The 15,106-nt window shown below is 46.6% G+C and overlaps 1 protein-coding gene and 1 long non-coding RNA gene across 2 annotated transcripts in view; both read right to left on the bottom strand.

The window, feature by feature from the left end:
• Positions 1 to 4,439: 4,439 nt before the first annotated feature.
• On the bottom strand, positions 4,440 to 8,003 carry LOC116357720 (uncharacterized). Its single transcript, XR_004205651.1, has 3 exons — positions 7,958 to 8,003; positions 6,079 to 6,240; positions 4,440 to 4,599 (listed from the first exon to the last, which is right to left on the bottom strand). It is a non-coding gene; the product is annotated as an uncharacterized LOC116357720 (long non-coding RNA).
• Positions 8,004 to 8,960: 957 nt separating this feature from the next.
• LOC109870781 (collagen alpha-2(VI) chain) overlaps positions 8,961 to 15,106 on the bottom strand; it is a 34,434-nt gene continuing 28,288 nt past the window's right edge. Inside the window, exons 28-33 of the mRNA XM_031805908.1 lie at positions 13,985 to 14,137; positions 13,704 to 13,798; positions 13,506 to 13,613; positions 13,086 to 13,338; positions 10,115 to 10,153; positions 8,961 to 9,938 (exon numbers count right to left, since the gene is read on the bottom strand). Of these exons, the coding sequence (XP_031661768.1) occupies positions 9,334 to 9,938; positions 10,115 to 10,153; positions 13,086 to 13,338; positions 13,506 to 13,613; positions 13,704 to 13,798; positions 13,985 to 14,137 (1,253 nt within the window). The 3' untranslated portion in view covers positions 8,961 to 9,333. The remainder of the gene's footprint in view (positions 9,939 to 10,114; positions 10,154 to 13,085; positions 13,339 to 13,505; positions 13,614 to 13,703; positions 13,799 to 13,984; positions 14,138 to 15,106) is intronic.

Below are 15,106 nucleotides of genomic sequence, written 5' to 3'. Positions count from 1 at the left end.
TATAACAGAACTGATATGGCAGGCAAAACCCCGAGGACAAACCACCCCCCCCCCCCCCCAAAGAATTCAGCTTACTGCTATTTTCAATGGCTAGAATTTTAATCATAAGGCCAAGTCCTCCCAGATTGCAGTTCCTAGGGCTTCCACTAGATGCCAACAGTTCCTAGGGCTTCCACTAGATGCCAACAGTTTTTAGAAAGAGTTTAAGGCTGTTTTTATTTTTGTAATAACCCAGAAATTGTAGTTTTTCTAGGTGGCTCCCATTTTGGCTGTGGTGTTTCCAAGCGTGTGGAGGAAAGCTCGTTCTTTCTTATTTATTTCCAGTAATGAACATACTATTCTCTGTCTTAAATTTGATTGTTTATTTGCGTATTAGGATACCTAAGGTTTGATTATAAACGTTGTTTGACTTGTTTGGAAAAGTTTATTAGTAACATTTGGGATCCTTTTGTATGCATTTTGATGGAGAGAAACTGGATGGATTATTGACTGAAGCGCGCCAGCTAAACTGAGTTTTTATGGATATAAAGAAGGACATTATCGAACAAAAGGACCATTTGTGATGTAACTGGGACCTTTTGGAGTGCCAACAGAAGAAGATCATCAAAGGTAAGGCATTTTTAAAATCGGTATTTCTGACTTTCGTGTCGCACCTCCCTGCTCAACTTGTGTTGCACAATCCCTGGTATTCTGTCTGAATGTTATCACCCTGCAAAGGCCTTCAGAAGTTGTTTTTGATGGTTGTATTTCCTGGTTAAAGAAGGGTAGAGGTGAACTCTCTGACTCCATGATGTTGGTAGATGAGGATGGAGAGAATAATGATCTCTTCAAGGTCAACCACATCCCCGATCCCCAGTACCAGAGACTGTTCCAGGTAGTTACCACATCCCCAGTACCAGAGACTGTTCCAGGTGGTTACCACATCCCCGATCCACAGTACCAGAGACTGTTCCAGGTAGTTACCACATCCCCAGTACCAGAGACTGTTTCAGGTGGTTACCACATCCCCAACCCTCAGTACCAGAGACTGTTCCAGGTGGTTACCACATCCCCAACCCTCAGTACCAGAGACTGTTCCAGATAGTTACTACATCCCCAGTACCAGAGACTGTTCCAGGTAGGTACCACATCCCCGACCCCCAGTACCAGAGACTGTTCCAGGTAGTTACCACATCCTCAGTATCAGATACTGTTCCAGGTAGGTACCACATCCCCAACCCTCAGTACCAGAGACTGTTCCAGGTAGTTACCACATCCCCAGTACCAGGACTGTCCCAGGTAGTTACCACATCCCCAACCCTCAGTACCAGAGACTGTTCCAGGTGGTTACCACATCCCCAACCCTCAGTACCAGAGACTGTTCCAGGTAGTTACCACATCCTCAGTATCAGAGACTGTTCCAGGTAGGTACCACATCCCCAACCCTCAGTACCAGAGACTGTTCCAGGTGGTTACCACATCCCCAACCCTCAGTACCAGAGACTGTTCCAGGTAGTTACCACATCCTCAGTACCAGAGACTGTTCCAGGTAGTTACCACATCCCCAGTACCAGGACTGTTCCAGGTAGTTACCACATCCCCAGTACCAGAGACTGTTCCAGGTAGTTACCACATCCCCAACCCTCAGTACCAGGACTGTTCCAGGTAGTTACCACATCCCCAGTACCAGAGACTGTTCCAGGTAGTTACCACATCCCCAGTACCAGAGACTGTTCCAGGTAGTTACCACATCCCCAGTACCAGAGACTGTTCCAGGTAGTTACCACATCCCCAGTACCAGGTATCTGTTCCTTTATCTTCAGCCTGGTTGTTCCTTTATCTTCACCCTAGTTGTTCCTTTATCTTCAGCCTGGCTGTTCCTTTATCTTCACCCTAGTTGTTCCTTTATCTTCAGCCTGGCTGTTCCTCTATTTTCAGCCTGGCTGTACCTTTATCTTCACCCTAGTTGTTCCTTTATCTTCAGCCTGGCTGTTCCTTTATCTTCAGCCTGGCTGTTCCTTTATCTGTTCCTTTATCTTCAGCCTGGCTGTTCCTTTATCTTCAGCCTGGCTGTTCCTTTATCTTCAGCCTGGCTGTTCCTTTATCGTCACCCTAGTTGTTCCTTTATCTTCAGCCTGGCTGTTCCTTTATTTTCAGCCTGGCTGTTCCTTTATCTTCAGCCTGGCTGTCCCTTTATCTTCACCATAGTTGTTCCTTTATCTTCAGCCTGGCTGTTCCTTTATCTTCAGCCTGGCTGTTCCTTTATCTGTTCCTTTATCTTCAGCCTGGCTGTTCCTTTATCTTCAGCCTGGCTGTTCCTTTATCTTCAGCCTGGCTGTTCCTTTATCTTCAGCCTGGCTGTTCCTTTATCTTCAGCCTGGCTGTTCCTTTATCTTCAGCCTGGCTGTACCTTTATCTTCACCCTAGTTGTTCCTTTATCTTCACCCTAGTTGTTCCTTTATCTTCACCCTAGTTGTTCCTTTATCTTCACCCTAGTTGTTCCTTTATCTTCACCCTAGTTGTTCCTTTATCTTCACCCTAGTTGTTCCTTTATCTTCAGCCTGGCTGTTCCTTTATCTTCAGCCTGGCTGTACCTTTATCTTCAGCCTGGCTGTTCCTTTATCTGTACCTTTATCTTCAGCCTGGCTGTTCCTTTATCTTCAGCCTGGCTGTTCCTTTATCTTCAGCCTGGCTGTTCCTTTATCTTCAGCCTGGCTGTTCCTTTATCTTCAGCCTGGCTGTTCCTTTATCTGTTCCTTTATCTTCAACCTGGCTGTTCATTTATCTTCAGCCTGGCTGTTCCTTTATCTTCAGCCTGGCTGTTCCTTTATCTGTTCCTTTATCTTCAGCCTGGCTGTTCCTTTATCTGTTCCTTTATCTTCAGCCTGGCTGTTCCTTTATCTGTTCCTTTATCTTCAGCCTGGCTGTTCCTTTATCTTCAGCCTAGTTGTTCCTTTATCTTCAGCCTGGCTGTTCCTTTATCTTCAGCCTGGCTGTTCCTTTATCTTCAGCCTGGCTGTTCCTTTATTTCAGCCTGGCTGTACCTTTAGCTTCAGCCTGGCTGTTCCTTTATCTGTTCCTTTATCTTCAGCCTGGCTGTACCTTTATCTTCAGCCTGGCTGTTCCTTTATCTTCAGCCTGGCTGTTCCTTTATCTGTTCCTTTATCTTCAGCCTGGCTGTTCCTTTATCTGTTCCTTTATCTTCAGCCTGGCTGTTCCTTTATCTTCAGCCTGGCTGTTCCTTTATCTGTTCCTTTATCTTCAGCCTGGCTGTTCCTTTATCTTCAGCCTGGCTGTTCCTTTATCTTCAGCCTGGCTGTTCCTTTATCTTCAGCCTGGCTGTTCCTTTATCTGTTCCTTTATCTTCAGCCTGGCTGTTCCTTTATCTTCAGCCTGGCTGTTCCTTTACCTTCAGCCTGGCTGTTCCTTTATCTTCAGCCTGGCTGTTCCTTTATCTTCAGCCTGGCTGTTCCTTTATCTGTTCCTTTATCTTCAGCCTGGCTGTTCCTTTATCTGTTCCTTTATCTTCAGCCTGGCTGTTCCTTTATCTGTTCCTTTATCTTCAGCCTGGCTGTTCCTTTAACTTCAGCCTGGCTGTACCTTTATCTTCAGCCTGGCTGTTCCTTTATCTTCAGCCTGGCTGTTCCTTTATCTTCAGCCTGGCTGTTCCTTTATCTTCAGCCTGGCTGTACCTTTATCTTCAGCCTGGCTGTTCCTTTATCTTCAGCCTGGCTGTTCCTTTATCTTCAGCCTGGCTGTACCTTTATCTTCAGCCTGGCTGTTCCTTTATCTGTTCCTTTATCTTCAGCCTGGCTGTTCCTTTACCTTCAGCCTGGCTGTTCCTTTATCTTCAGCCTGGCTGTTCCTTTATCTGTTCCTTTATCTTCAGCCTGGCTGTTCCTTTATCTGTTCCTTTATCTTCAGCCTAGTTGTTCCTTTATCTTCAGCCTGGCTGTTCCTTTATCTGTTCCTTTATCTTCAGCCTAGTTGTTCCTTTATCTTCAGCCTGGCTGTTCCTTTGTCTGTTCCTTTATCTTCAGCCTGGCTGTTCCTTTATCTGTTCCTTTATCTTCAGCCTGGCTGTTCCTTTATCTGTTCCTTTATCTTCAGCCTGGCTGTTCCTTTATCTGTTCCTTTATCTTCAGCCTGGCTGTTCCTTTATCTGTTCCTTTATCTTCAGCCTAGTTGTTCCTTTATCTTCAGCCTGGCTGTTCCTTTATCTGTTCCTTTATCTTCAGCCTGGCTGTTCCTTTATCTGTTCCTTTATCTTCAGCCTAGTTGTTCCTTTATCTTCAGCCTGGCTGTTCCTTTATCTTCAGCCTGGCTGTTCCTTTGTCTGTTCCTTTATCTTCAGCCTGGCTGTTCCTTTATCTGTTCCTTTATCTTCAGCCTGGCTGTTCCTTTATCTGTTCCTTTATCTTCAGCCTAGTTGTTCCTTTATCTTCAGCCTGGCTGTACCTTTATCTTCAGCCTGGCTGTTCCTTTATCTGTTCCTTTATCTTCAGCCTGGCTGTTCCTTTATCTTCAGCCTGGCTGTTCCTTTATCTTCAGCCTGGCTGTACCTTTATCTGTTCCTTTATTTTCAGCCTGGCTGTTCCTTTATCTTCAGCCTGGCTGTTCCTTTATCTGTTCCTTTATCTTCAGCCTAGTTGTTCCTTTATCTTCAGCCTGGCTGTTCCTTTAGCTTCAGCCTGGCTGTTCCTTTTAACTTCAGCCTGGCTGTTCCTTTATCTGTTCCTTTATCTTCAGCCTGGCTGTACCTTTATCTTCAGCCTGGCTGTTCCTTTATCTTCAGCCTGGCTGTACCTTTATTTGTTCCTTTATCTTCAGCCTGGCTGTTCCTTTATCTTCAGCCTGGCTGTTCCTTTATTTTCAGCCTAGTTGTTCCTTTATCTTCAGCCTGGCTGTTCCTTTATCTTCACCCTAGTTGTTCCTTTATCTTCAGCCTGGCTGTACCTTTATCTTCAGCCTGGCTGTTCCTTTATCTGTTCCTTTATCTTCAGCCTGGCTGTTCCTTTATCTTCAGCCTGGCTGTTCCTTTATCTTCAGCCTGGCTGTACCTTTATCTTCAGCCTGGCTGTTCCTTTATCTTCAGCCTGGCTGTTCCTTTATTTTCAGCCTGGCTGTACCTTTATCTTCAGCCTGGCTGTTCCTTTATATGTTCCTTTATCTTCAGCCTAGTTGTTCCTTTATCTTCAGCCTGGCTGTTCCTTATCTTCAGCCTGGCTGTTCCTTTATCTTCAGCCTGGCTGTTCCTTTATCTGTTCCTTTATTTTCAGCCTGGCTGTACCTTTATCTTCAGCCTGGCTGTTCCTTTATCTTCAGCCTGGCTGTACCTTTATTTGTTCCTTTATCTTCAGCCTGGCTGTTCCTTTATCTTCAGCCTGGCTGTTCCTTTATCTTCAGCCTAGTTGTTCCTTTATCTTCAGCCTGGCTGTTCCTTTATCTTCACCCTAGTTGTTCCTTTATCTTCAGCCTGGCTGTACCTTTATCTTCAGCCTGGCTGTTCCTTTATCTGTTCCTTTATCTTCAGCCTGGCTGTTCCTTTATCTTCAGCCTGGCTGTTCCTTTATCTTCAGCCTGGCTGTACTTTTATCTTCAGCCTGGCTGTTCCTTTATCTTCAGCCTGGCTGTTCCTTTATCTTCAGCCTGGCTGTACCTTTATCTGTTCCTTTATCTTCAGCCTGGCTGTTCCTTTATCTTCAGCCTGGCTGTACCTTTATCTTCAGCCTGGCTGTTCCTTTATCTTCAGCCTGGCTGTTCCTTTATCTTCAGCCTGGCTGTTCCTTTATCTTCAGCCTGGCTGTACCTTTATCTTCAGCCTGGCTGTTCCTTTATCTTCAGCCTGGCTGTTCCTTTATCTGTTCCTTTATCTTCAGCCTAGTTGTTCCTTTATCTTCAGCCTGGCTGTTCCTTTATCTTCAGCCTGGCTGTTCCTTTGTCTGTTCCTTTATCTTCAGCCTGGCTGTTCCTTTATCTGTTCCTTTATCTTCAGCCTGGCTGTTCCTTTATCTGTTCCTTTATCTTCAGCCTGGCTGTTCCTTTATCTGTTCCTTTATCTTCAGCCTAGTTGTTCCTTTATCTTCAGCCTGGCTGTACCTTTATCTTCAGCCTGGCTGTTCCTTTATCTGTTCCTTTATCTTCAGCCTGGCTGTTCCTTTAACTTCAGCCTGGCTGTTCCTTTATCTTCAGCCTGGCTGTACCTTTATCTGTTCCTTTATTTTCAGCCTGGCTGTTCCTTTATCTTCAGCCTGGCTGTTCCTTTATCTGTTCCTTTATCTTCAGCCTAGTTGTTCCTTTATCTTCAGCCTGGCTGTTCCTTTAGCTTCAGCCTGGCTGTTCCTTTATCTTCAGCCTGGCTGTTCCTTTATCTGTTCCTTTATCTTCAGCCTGGCTGTACCTTTATCTTCAGCCTGGCTGTTCCTTTATCTTCAGCCTGGCTGTACCTTTATTTGTTCTTTATCTTCAGCCTGGCTGTTCCTTTATCTTCAGCCTGGCTGTTCCTTTATTTTCAGCCTAGTTGTTCCTTTATCTTCAGCCTGGCTGTTCCTTTATCTTCACCCTAGTTGTTCCTTTATCTTCAGCCTGGCTGTACCTTTATCTTCAGCCTGGCTGTTCCTTTATCTGTTCCTTTATCTTCAGCCTGGCTGTTCCTTTATCTTCAGCCTGGCTGTTCCTTTATCTTCAGCCTGGCTGTACCTTTATCTTCAGCCTGGCTGTTCCTTTATCTTCAGCCTGGCTGTTCCTTTATTTTCAGCCTGGCTGTACCTTTATCTTCAGCCTGGCTGTTCCTTTATATGTTCCTTTATCTTCAGCCTAGTTGTTCCTTTATCTTCAGCCTGGCTGTTCCTTATCTTCAGCCTGGCTGTTCCTTTATCTTCAGCCTGGCTGTTCCTTTATCTGTTCCTTTATCTTCAGCCTGGCTGTACCTTTATCTTCAGCCTGGCTGTTCCTTTATCTTCAGCCTGGCTGTACCTTTATTTGTTCCTTTATCTTCAGCCTGGCTGTTCCTTTATCTTCAGCCTGGCTGTTCCTTTATCTTCAGCCTAGTTGTTCCTTTATCTTCAGCCTGGCTGTTCCTTTATCTTCACCCTAGTTGTTCCTTTATCTTCAGCCTGGCTGTACCTTTATCTTCAGCCTGGCTGTTCCTTTATCTGTTCCTTTATCTTCAGCCTGGCTGTTCCTTTATCTTCAGCCTGGCTGTTCCTTTATCTTCAGCCTGGCTGTACTTTTATCTTCAGCCTGGCTGTTCCTTTATCTTCAGCCTGGCTGTTCCTTTATCTTCAGCCTGGCTGTACCTTTATCTGTTCCTTTATCTTCAGCCTGGCTGTTCCTTTATCTTCAGCCTGGCTGTACCTTTATCTTCAGCCTGGCTGTTCCTTTATCTTCAGCCTGGCTGTTCCTTTATCTTCAGCCTGGCTGTTCCTTTATCTTCAGCCTGGCTGTACCTTTATCTTCAGCCTGGCTGTTCCTTTATCTTCAGCCTGGCTGTTCCTTTATCTTCAGCCTGGCTGTACCTTTATCTGTTCCTTTATCTTCAGCCTGGCTGTTCCTTTATCTTCAGCCTGGCTGTTCCTTTATCTTCAGCCTGGCTGTACTTTTATCTTCAGCCTGGCTGTTCCTTTATCTTCAGCCTGGCTGTTCCTTTATCTTCAGCCTGGCTGTACCTTTATCTGTTCCTTTATCTTCAGCCTGGCTGTTCCTTTATCTTCAGCCTGGCTGTACCTTTATCTTCAGCCTGGCTGTTCCTTTATCTTCAGCCTGGCTGTTCCTTTATCTTCAGCCTGGCTGTTCCTTTATCTTCAGCCTGGCTGTACCTTTATCTTCAGCCTGGCTGTTCCTTTATCTTCAGCCTGGCTGTTCCTTTATCTTCAGCCTGGCTGTTCCTTTATCTTCAGCCTGGCTGTTCCTTTATCTTCAGCCTGGCTGTTCCTTTATCTTCAGCCTGGCTGTTCCTTTATCTTCAGCCTGGCTGTACCTTTATCTTCAGCCTGGCTGTTCCTTTATCTTCAGCCTGGCTGTTCCTTTATCTTCAGCCTGGCTGTTCCTTTATCTTCAGCCTGGCTGTTCCTTTATCTTCAGCCTGGCTGTTCCTTTATCTTCAGCCTGGCTGTACCTTTATCTGTTCCTTTATCTTCAGCCTGGCTGTTCCTTTATCTTCAGCCTGGCTGTTCCTTTATCTTCAGCCTGGCTGTTCCTTTATCTTCAGCCTGGCTGTTCCTTTATCTGTTCCTTTATCTTCAGCCTGGCTGTTCCTTTATGTGTTCCTTTATCTTCAGCCTAGTTGTTCCTTTATCTTCAGCCTGGCTGTTCCTTTATCTTCAGCCTGGCTGTTCCTTTATCTTCAGCCTGGCTGTTCCTTTATCTGTTCCTTTATCTTCAGCCTGGCTGTTCCTTTATCTTCAGCCTGGCTGTTCCTTTATCTGTTCCTTTATCTTCAGCCTGGCTGTTCCTTTATCTTCAGCCTGGCTGTTCCTTTATCTGTTCCTTTATCTTCAGCCTGTCTGTTCCTTTATCTTCAGCCTGGCTGTTCCTTTATCTGTTCCTTTATCTTCAGCCTGGCTGTTCCTTTATCTTCAGCCTGGCTGTACCTTTATCTTCAGCCTGGCTGTTCCCTAACTTCATCCTAGCAGTTAGTCTCCATTGACCGATCATCCAGACTGAAGTTTGATTCTGTCCTCATGTGACTGATCAACCCTGGCTGGAGCTTGATTATGTCCTCAGTTCCTGACTGCTGAGGAAAAGAGAAGTAGCAGCAGCTCCTGTGTTGTACGATACTGGAGATGTGGACGACTTGGTAAGTGGTACCTTTGCTGCAGTATTGTATGGGCGCTCTACCTGACTTGTGTGTGGTGTGATGTTGGAGTTTAAACATGGTTCTTCTTGGATGTGAGGTAGAAGACAAGGAGGGGGAGGAGGAGGAGGAAGGAGAAGAATGTGAACGTGCCCAAACAGTACAGATTCAGCCGTCCATCACTCTATATAGGTATGTTTGCTAAACACTACTTACATTTCTTTAATGAATTCTTATAAAACATATCCAGTTTGTACGTAATTAATACAATATTCTGCAAAATCCATTGAAACACAAACAAACAGCCCTGTGACTGATCTTGTATTGACTATTGCTTATGCTTGAGGTTTCACTTGATGGTAAATCAATGCAGACATGTATGATCTCAATGAGGGAAATGTACACCCTTACACTAACCCTTAAACAACCTTTACCCCCTGACCTTTACACCCTGACCCTCAAACTAACCCTAATCCATTCATTATCAACATTAACTTGACCTCAATCATTTTAATACCGTGAAATCCATAAACGTGACAGTCCAAATCAAAATGTCCCCTTTAACAGACCCACTGATGGAACCGATCTAGGAAGCTGTGCTTGTTGAGCTCATAGAAGTCTGTTCCTTTAAAGATGGCGTACTGGTCCTTTAAGGCCAGCTTCTCCAACACTTCCTGTTCCACGTCGGTCCCCATGGCGATCACCGTGGAGACTGCCTGGTTGTTTCGCATGGCGTCGACCCCCTCCTCCAGCCCCTTCCTCCCGGTGACGCCGTCAGTGATGAAGACGAAGTTGAGCTCGGCGTGGTGTCTGGTCTGGCGCACGTTGAGCCGCGTCAGAACGTGGTCTACGGTGTGTGAGATGGCCGCCCCCACCATAGAAGAAGACATGTCATGATAGTCCATGCTGGCCAGACCCTCTAGGATGGACGGAAGGTCGTGGGTCATGTGAAAGGCCAGGTGATGCTCAGCTTCTCCTCCGTACTGTAGCAGCGCCATGCGGGCTCCCTGGCGGTCGTTCTTGTCCTGCGCCAGCGTCAAGTGGTTCGCCAAGTGCTGGACGAAGTCACGGACTTGGTTGAAGTTCTCATGACCGAGACGTTCAGAACCGTCCAGAAGAAACACCAGATCAACAGGTCTGTCAATACACTGTGCCACCTCTGGTTCTGATGAAGGCAAAGTCAGTGAACGCTCAGTCATATATTTTAGTTTGAAACCTTATCATTACTGTATAATGTAGTACAAATTGACCTATTGTGTATTTTGTCAGACAGTATAACTCGGATGAAAGACTAATCTTGTACAATGACAATAGAGTATACAGTAACAAGTAAAAACTGACCTGTTACGCAGGGCAAGTCAGGGCAAACAATAACGGGCTCTAGAAGAGAAATGGAAAAAGGTTAGGTTCTACCTACAATTGGTGGTGGCATTACAAGCTCTTGACTGAGTCTGAGACATCCTGTCAGAGACACCCATCATGTCCTGTTTGAGACACTCATCATGTCCTGTCTGAGACAACCATCATGTCCTGTCTGAGACACCCATCATGTCCTGTCTGAGACACCCAACATGTCCTGTCTGAAACACCCATCATGTCCTGCTCTAGTCTAGTAACACCAGTCAGAGACACCCATCCTGTCCTGTCTGAGACACCCATCATGTCCTGTCTGAGACACGCATCATGTCCTGTCTGAGACACCCATCATGTCCTGTCTGAGACACCCATCATGTCCTGCTCTAGTCTAGTAGCACCAGTCAGACACCCATCTTGACCTGTCTGAGACACCCATCATGTCCTGTCTGAGACACCCATCATGTCCTGCTCTAGTCTAGTAGCACCAGTCAGACACCCATCATGTCCTGTCTGAGTACAACACCAGTCTGAGGCTCACCACCAACACCAGTCTGAGGTCAGTACAACACCAGTCTGAGGTCAGTACAACACCAGTCTGAGGTCAGTACAACACCAGTCAGTACAACACCAGTCTGAGGTCAGTACAACACCAGTCTGAGGTCAGTACAACACCAGTCTGAGGTCAGTACAATACCAGTCTGAGGTCAGTACAACACCAGTCTGAGGTCAGTACAACACCAGTCTGAGGTCAGTACAACACCAGTCTGAAGTCAGTACAACACCAGTCTGAGGTCAGTACAACACCAGTCTGAGGTCAGTACAACACCAGTCTGAGGTCAGTACAACACCAGTCTGAAGTCAGTACAACACCAGTCTGAGGTCAGTACAACACCAGTCTGAGGTCAGTACAACACCAGTCTGAGGTCAGTACAACACCAGTCTGAGGTCAGTACAACACCAGTCTGAAGTCAGTACAACACCAGTCTGAGGTCAGTACAACACCAGTCTGAGGTCAGTACAACACCAGTCTGAGGTCAGTACAACACCAGTCTGAAGTCAGTACAACACCAGTCTGAGGTCAGTACAACACCAGTCTGAGGTCAGTACAACACCAGTCTGAAGTCAGTACAACACCAGTCTGAGGTCAGTACAACACCAGTCTGAGGTCAGTACAACACCAGTCTGAGGTCAGTACAACACCAGTGTGAGGTCAGTACAACACCAGTCTGAGGTCAGTACAACACCAGTCTGAGGTCAGTACAACACCAGTCTGAGGTCAGTACAACACCAGTCTGAGGTCAGTACAACACCAGTCTGAGGTCAGTACAACACCATTCTTAGGTCAGTACAACACCAGTCTGAGGTCAGTACAACACCAGTGTGAGGTCAGTACAACACCAGTCTGAGGTCAGTACAACACCAGTCTGAGGTCAGTACAACACCAGTCTGAAGTCAGTACAACACCAGTCTGAGGTCAGTACAACACCAGTCTGAGGTCAGTACAACACCAGTCTGAAGTCAGTACAACACCAGTCTGAGGTCAGTACAACACCAGTCTGAGGTCAGTACAACACCAGTCTGAGGTCAGTACAACACCAGTGTGAGGTCAGTACAACACCAGTCTGAGGTCAGTACAACACCAGTCTGAGGTCAGTACAACACCAGTCTGAGGTCAGTACAACACCAGTCCTGAGGTCAGTACAACACCAGTCTGAGGTCAGTACAACACCAGTCTGAGGTCAGTACAACACCAGTCTGAGGTCAGTACAACACCAGTCTGAGGTCAGTACAACACCAGTCTGAGGTCAGTACAACACCAGTCTGAGGTCAGTACAACACCAGTCTTAGGTCAGTACAACACCAGTCTGAGGTCAGTACAACACCAGTGTGAGGTCAGTACAACACCAGTCTGAGGTCAGTACAACACCAGTCTGAGGTCAGTACAACACCAGTCTGAAGTCAGTACAACACCAGTCTGAGGTCAGTACAACACCAGTCTGAGGTCAGTACAACACCAGTCTGAGGTCAGTACAACACCAGTCTGAGGTCAGTACAACACCAGTCTTAGGTCAGTACAACACCAGTCTGAGGTCAGTACAAACACCAGTGTGAGGTCAGTACAACACCAGTCTGAGGTCAGTACAACACCAGTCTGAGGTCAGTACAACACCAGTCTGAAGTCAGTACAACACCAGTCTGAGGTCAGTACAACACCAGTCTGAGGTCAGTACAACACCAGTCTGAGGTCAGTACAACACCAGTCTGAAGTCAGTACAACACCAGTCTGAGGTCAGTACAACACCAGTCTGAGGTCAGTACAACACCAGTCTGAGGTCAGTACAACACCAGTCTGAGGTCAGTACAACACCAGTCTGAGGTCAGTACAACACCAGTCTGAGGTCAGTACAACACCAGTCTTAGGTCAGTACAACACGAGGATGTTGACGTGTTTTATTATAGTTTTACTTTCTCCCCAATTTCATGATATCCAACATGTAGTTAGTCTGTCAAATCGCTGCTACTCCTGTATGGAATCGGGAGAGGCGAAGGTCGAGAGCCATGCATCCTCCGAAACACCACCCTGCCAAGTCACACTGCTTCTTGACACATTGCTCACTTAGTCCAGAAGCCAGTCTAATACACCGTAGAACTGGCGACCGTTTCGTGCATGCGTCCGGACCGCCACAGGAGTCACTAGAGCGCGATGGGACAAGAACATGCGGCCAAACCCTCCCCTAACCCGGACGACGCTGGGCCAATTGTGCACTGCTTCATGGGTCTCCCGGTCGCGGCCGGCTGCGACACAGCCCGAGGTCAAACCTGGGTCTGTAGTGACGCCTCAAGCATTGCGATGCAGTGTCGTAGACCGCTGCGCCACTCGGGAGGCCAATATTGACATGTCTAAAGACACCATCTCTTGCTTTAGGAGATACGTTTATATTAATAATAGTCTCACCGGGGCAGAGCACCGACTCCATCCTGTCTATAAAGTTATCCGCCACCAGGTCAGCGAAACGTGTCATCCCCGTCACGCGATCATGCCTCTGGCATGCGATGGACTCGAGGCTCTCGTGCTGTCCCTCCCGGCCGAACATATCCCCGACCCCGATGGCGTTCACGTCCACGCTGGGGTCGTCGCAGAGGTAGGTCAGCAGAGAGTCATCATCCCGCGGGTCGAAGCGGCCGTCCGTGATGACCACGACCGACACCTGTTAAGAATGGAGTGTTAGGCCACAGCAAGACAGAGTTCACTTTCCCATCCACATGGGGGCAGCAGCGACCATGTTACAGATTATTTAGCCAGGCCTCAGACCCATAGATACTATATAGCAAGAACAGACATAATCATAGGCTAGCTAAGTGGTTCACAGCACACCTTGGCTCTGGTCCGCCGGCTGTCCCTGATCAGGTGGTCATAGGCAAACTTCAGAGCGGAGGGAGTCCAGGTGCCCCCGGCTATCCACTGGAGGTTCTTCACAGCCACCTGCAAGTCAGAGATGGAGACTGTTAAGCCTGCTGAGCTAAAAGCATTAGCTTGCGGAGTAATGCCAGTCACTGAACCAGCTACACGGACCTTGAAGGCAGAGATGGAGTCTATGTTGGAGTCATTAAGTCGGATGGCCTCGAATGTCCCGTTGTGACTGTACTGCACAACACCAACCCTGGTTCCTGAGGAGAGAAGAGGGATCTATGAGAATGTCTGTACATGGGAACCAGAAGTGGTTTGGTGAACCATGCTGATGTGATGAGTCATCATTCATGAGACTTTATTGCTCAGGCTTTAGCTCAGCAGACCCATGCAGTCTGTCACACAGGTAGTTAGAAAGGGCTGTACCTAAAGAGGTCATCTTTTACCTGTCTCTGAATGTGGGTGTGTTGCCATGGATCCCAGCCTGTTGATGGTGTTGATGACAAAGTTCTTCTCCAGGGTGAAGTTGGTCAGACCCACTGACTCTGAGCTGTCAATCACGAACACAATGTCCAGCGCCCCGCATCTCTTCTCACAGTCTGCAGGGGAAACACAGAAACAGGATGGATTAGGAGCAGCATTGGAAACTTGCACGGTTTTAAATCTTCATACATATCATAGCCACCAAAATGTCTGTCAATTCAATACAATGTCATTGTCCCTCGAGGGGAAATTTCATTTGGCGTATCTACACATAGAAGACTACATACCTGGATATCATCATCACTTACCACAACAACCACATGACATCACAGTCCTAAGTCATCATCACTTACCACAACAACCACATGACATCACAGTCCTAAATCATCATCACTTACCACATGACATCACAGTCCTAAGTCATCATCACTTACCACAACAACCACATGACATCACAGTCCTAAATCATCATCACTTACCACAACAACCACATGACATCACAGTCCTAAATCATCATCACTTACCACATGACATCACAGTCCTAAGTCATCATCACTTACCACAACAACCACATGACATCACAGTCCTAAATCATCATCACTTACCACATGACATCACAGTCCTAAGTCATCATCACTTACCACAACAACCACATGACATCACAGTCCTAAATCATCATCACTTACCACATGACATTACAGTCCTAAGTCATCATCACTTACCACATGACATCACAGTCCTAAATCATCATCACTTACCACATGACATCACAGTCCTAAGTCATTATCACTTACCACAACAACCACATGACATCACAGTCCTAAGTCATCATCACTTACCACAACAACCAGATGACATCAGAGTCCTAAGTCATCATCACTTACCACAACAACCACATGACATCACAGTCCTAAGTCATCATCACTTACCACAACAACCACATGACATCACAGTCCTAAGTCATCATCACTTACCACAACAACCACATGACATCACAGTCCTAAGTCATCATCACTTACCACAACAACCACATGACATCACAGTCCTAAATCATCCTCACTTACCACATGACATCACAGTCCTAA

Source organism: Oncorhynchus kisutch, linkage group LG26 (genome assembly GCF_002021735.2).
Source record: "Oncorhynchus kisutch isolate 150728-3 linkage group LG26, Okis_V2, whole genome shotgun sequence".
NCBI classification, from domain to species: Eukaryota; Metazoa; Chordata; class Actinopteri; order Salmoniformes; family Salmonidae; genus Oncorhynchus; species Oncorhynchus kisutch.
This window is presented reverse-complemented; position numbering and strand designations above follow the sequence as displayed.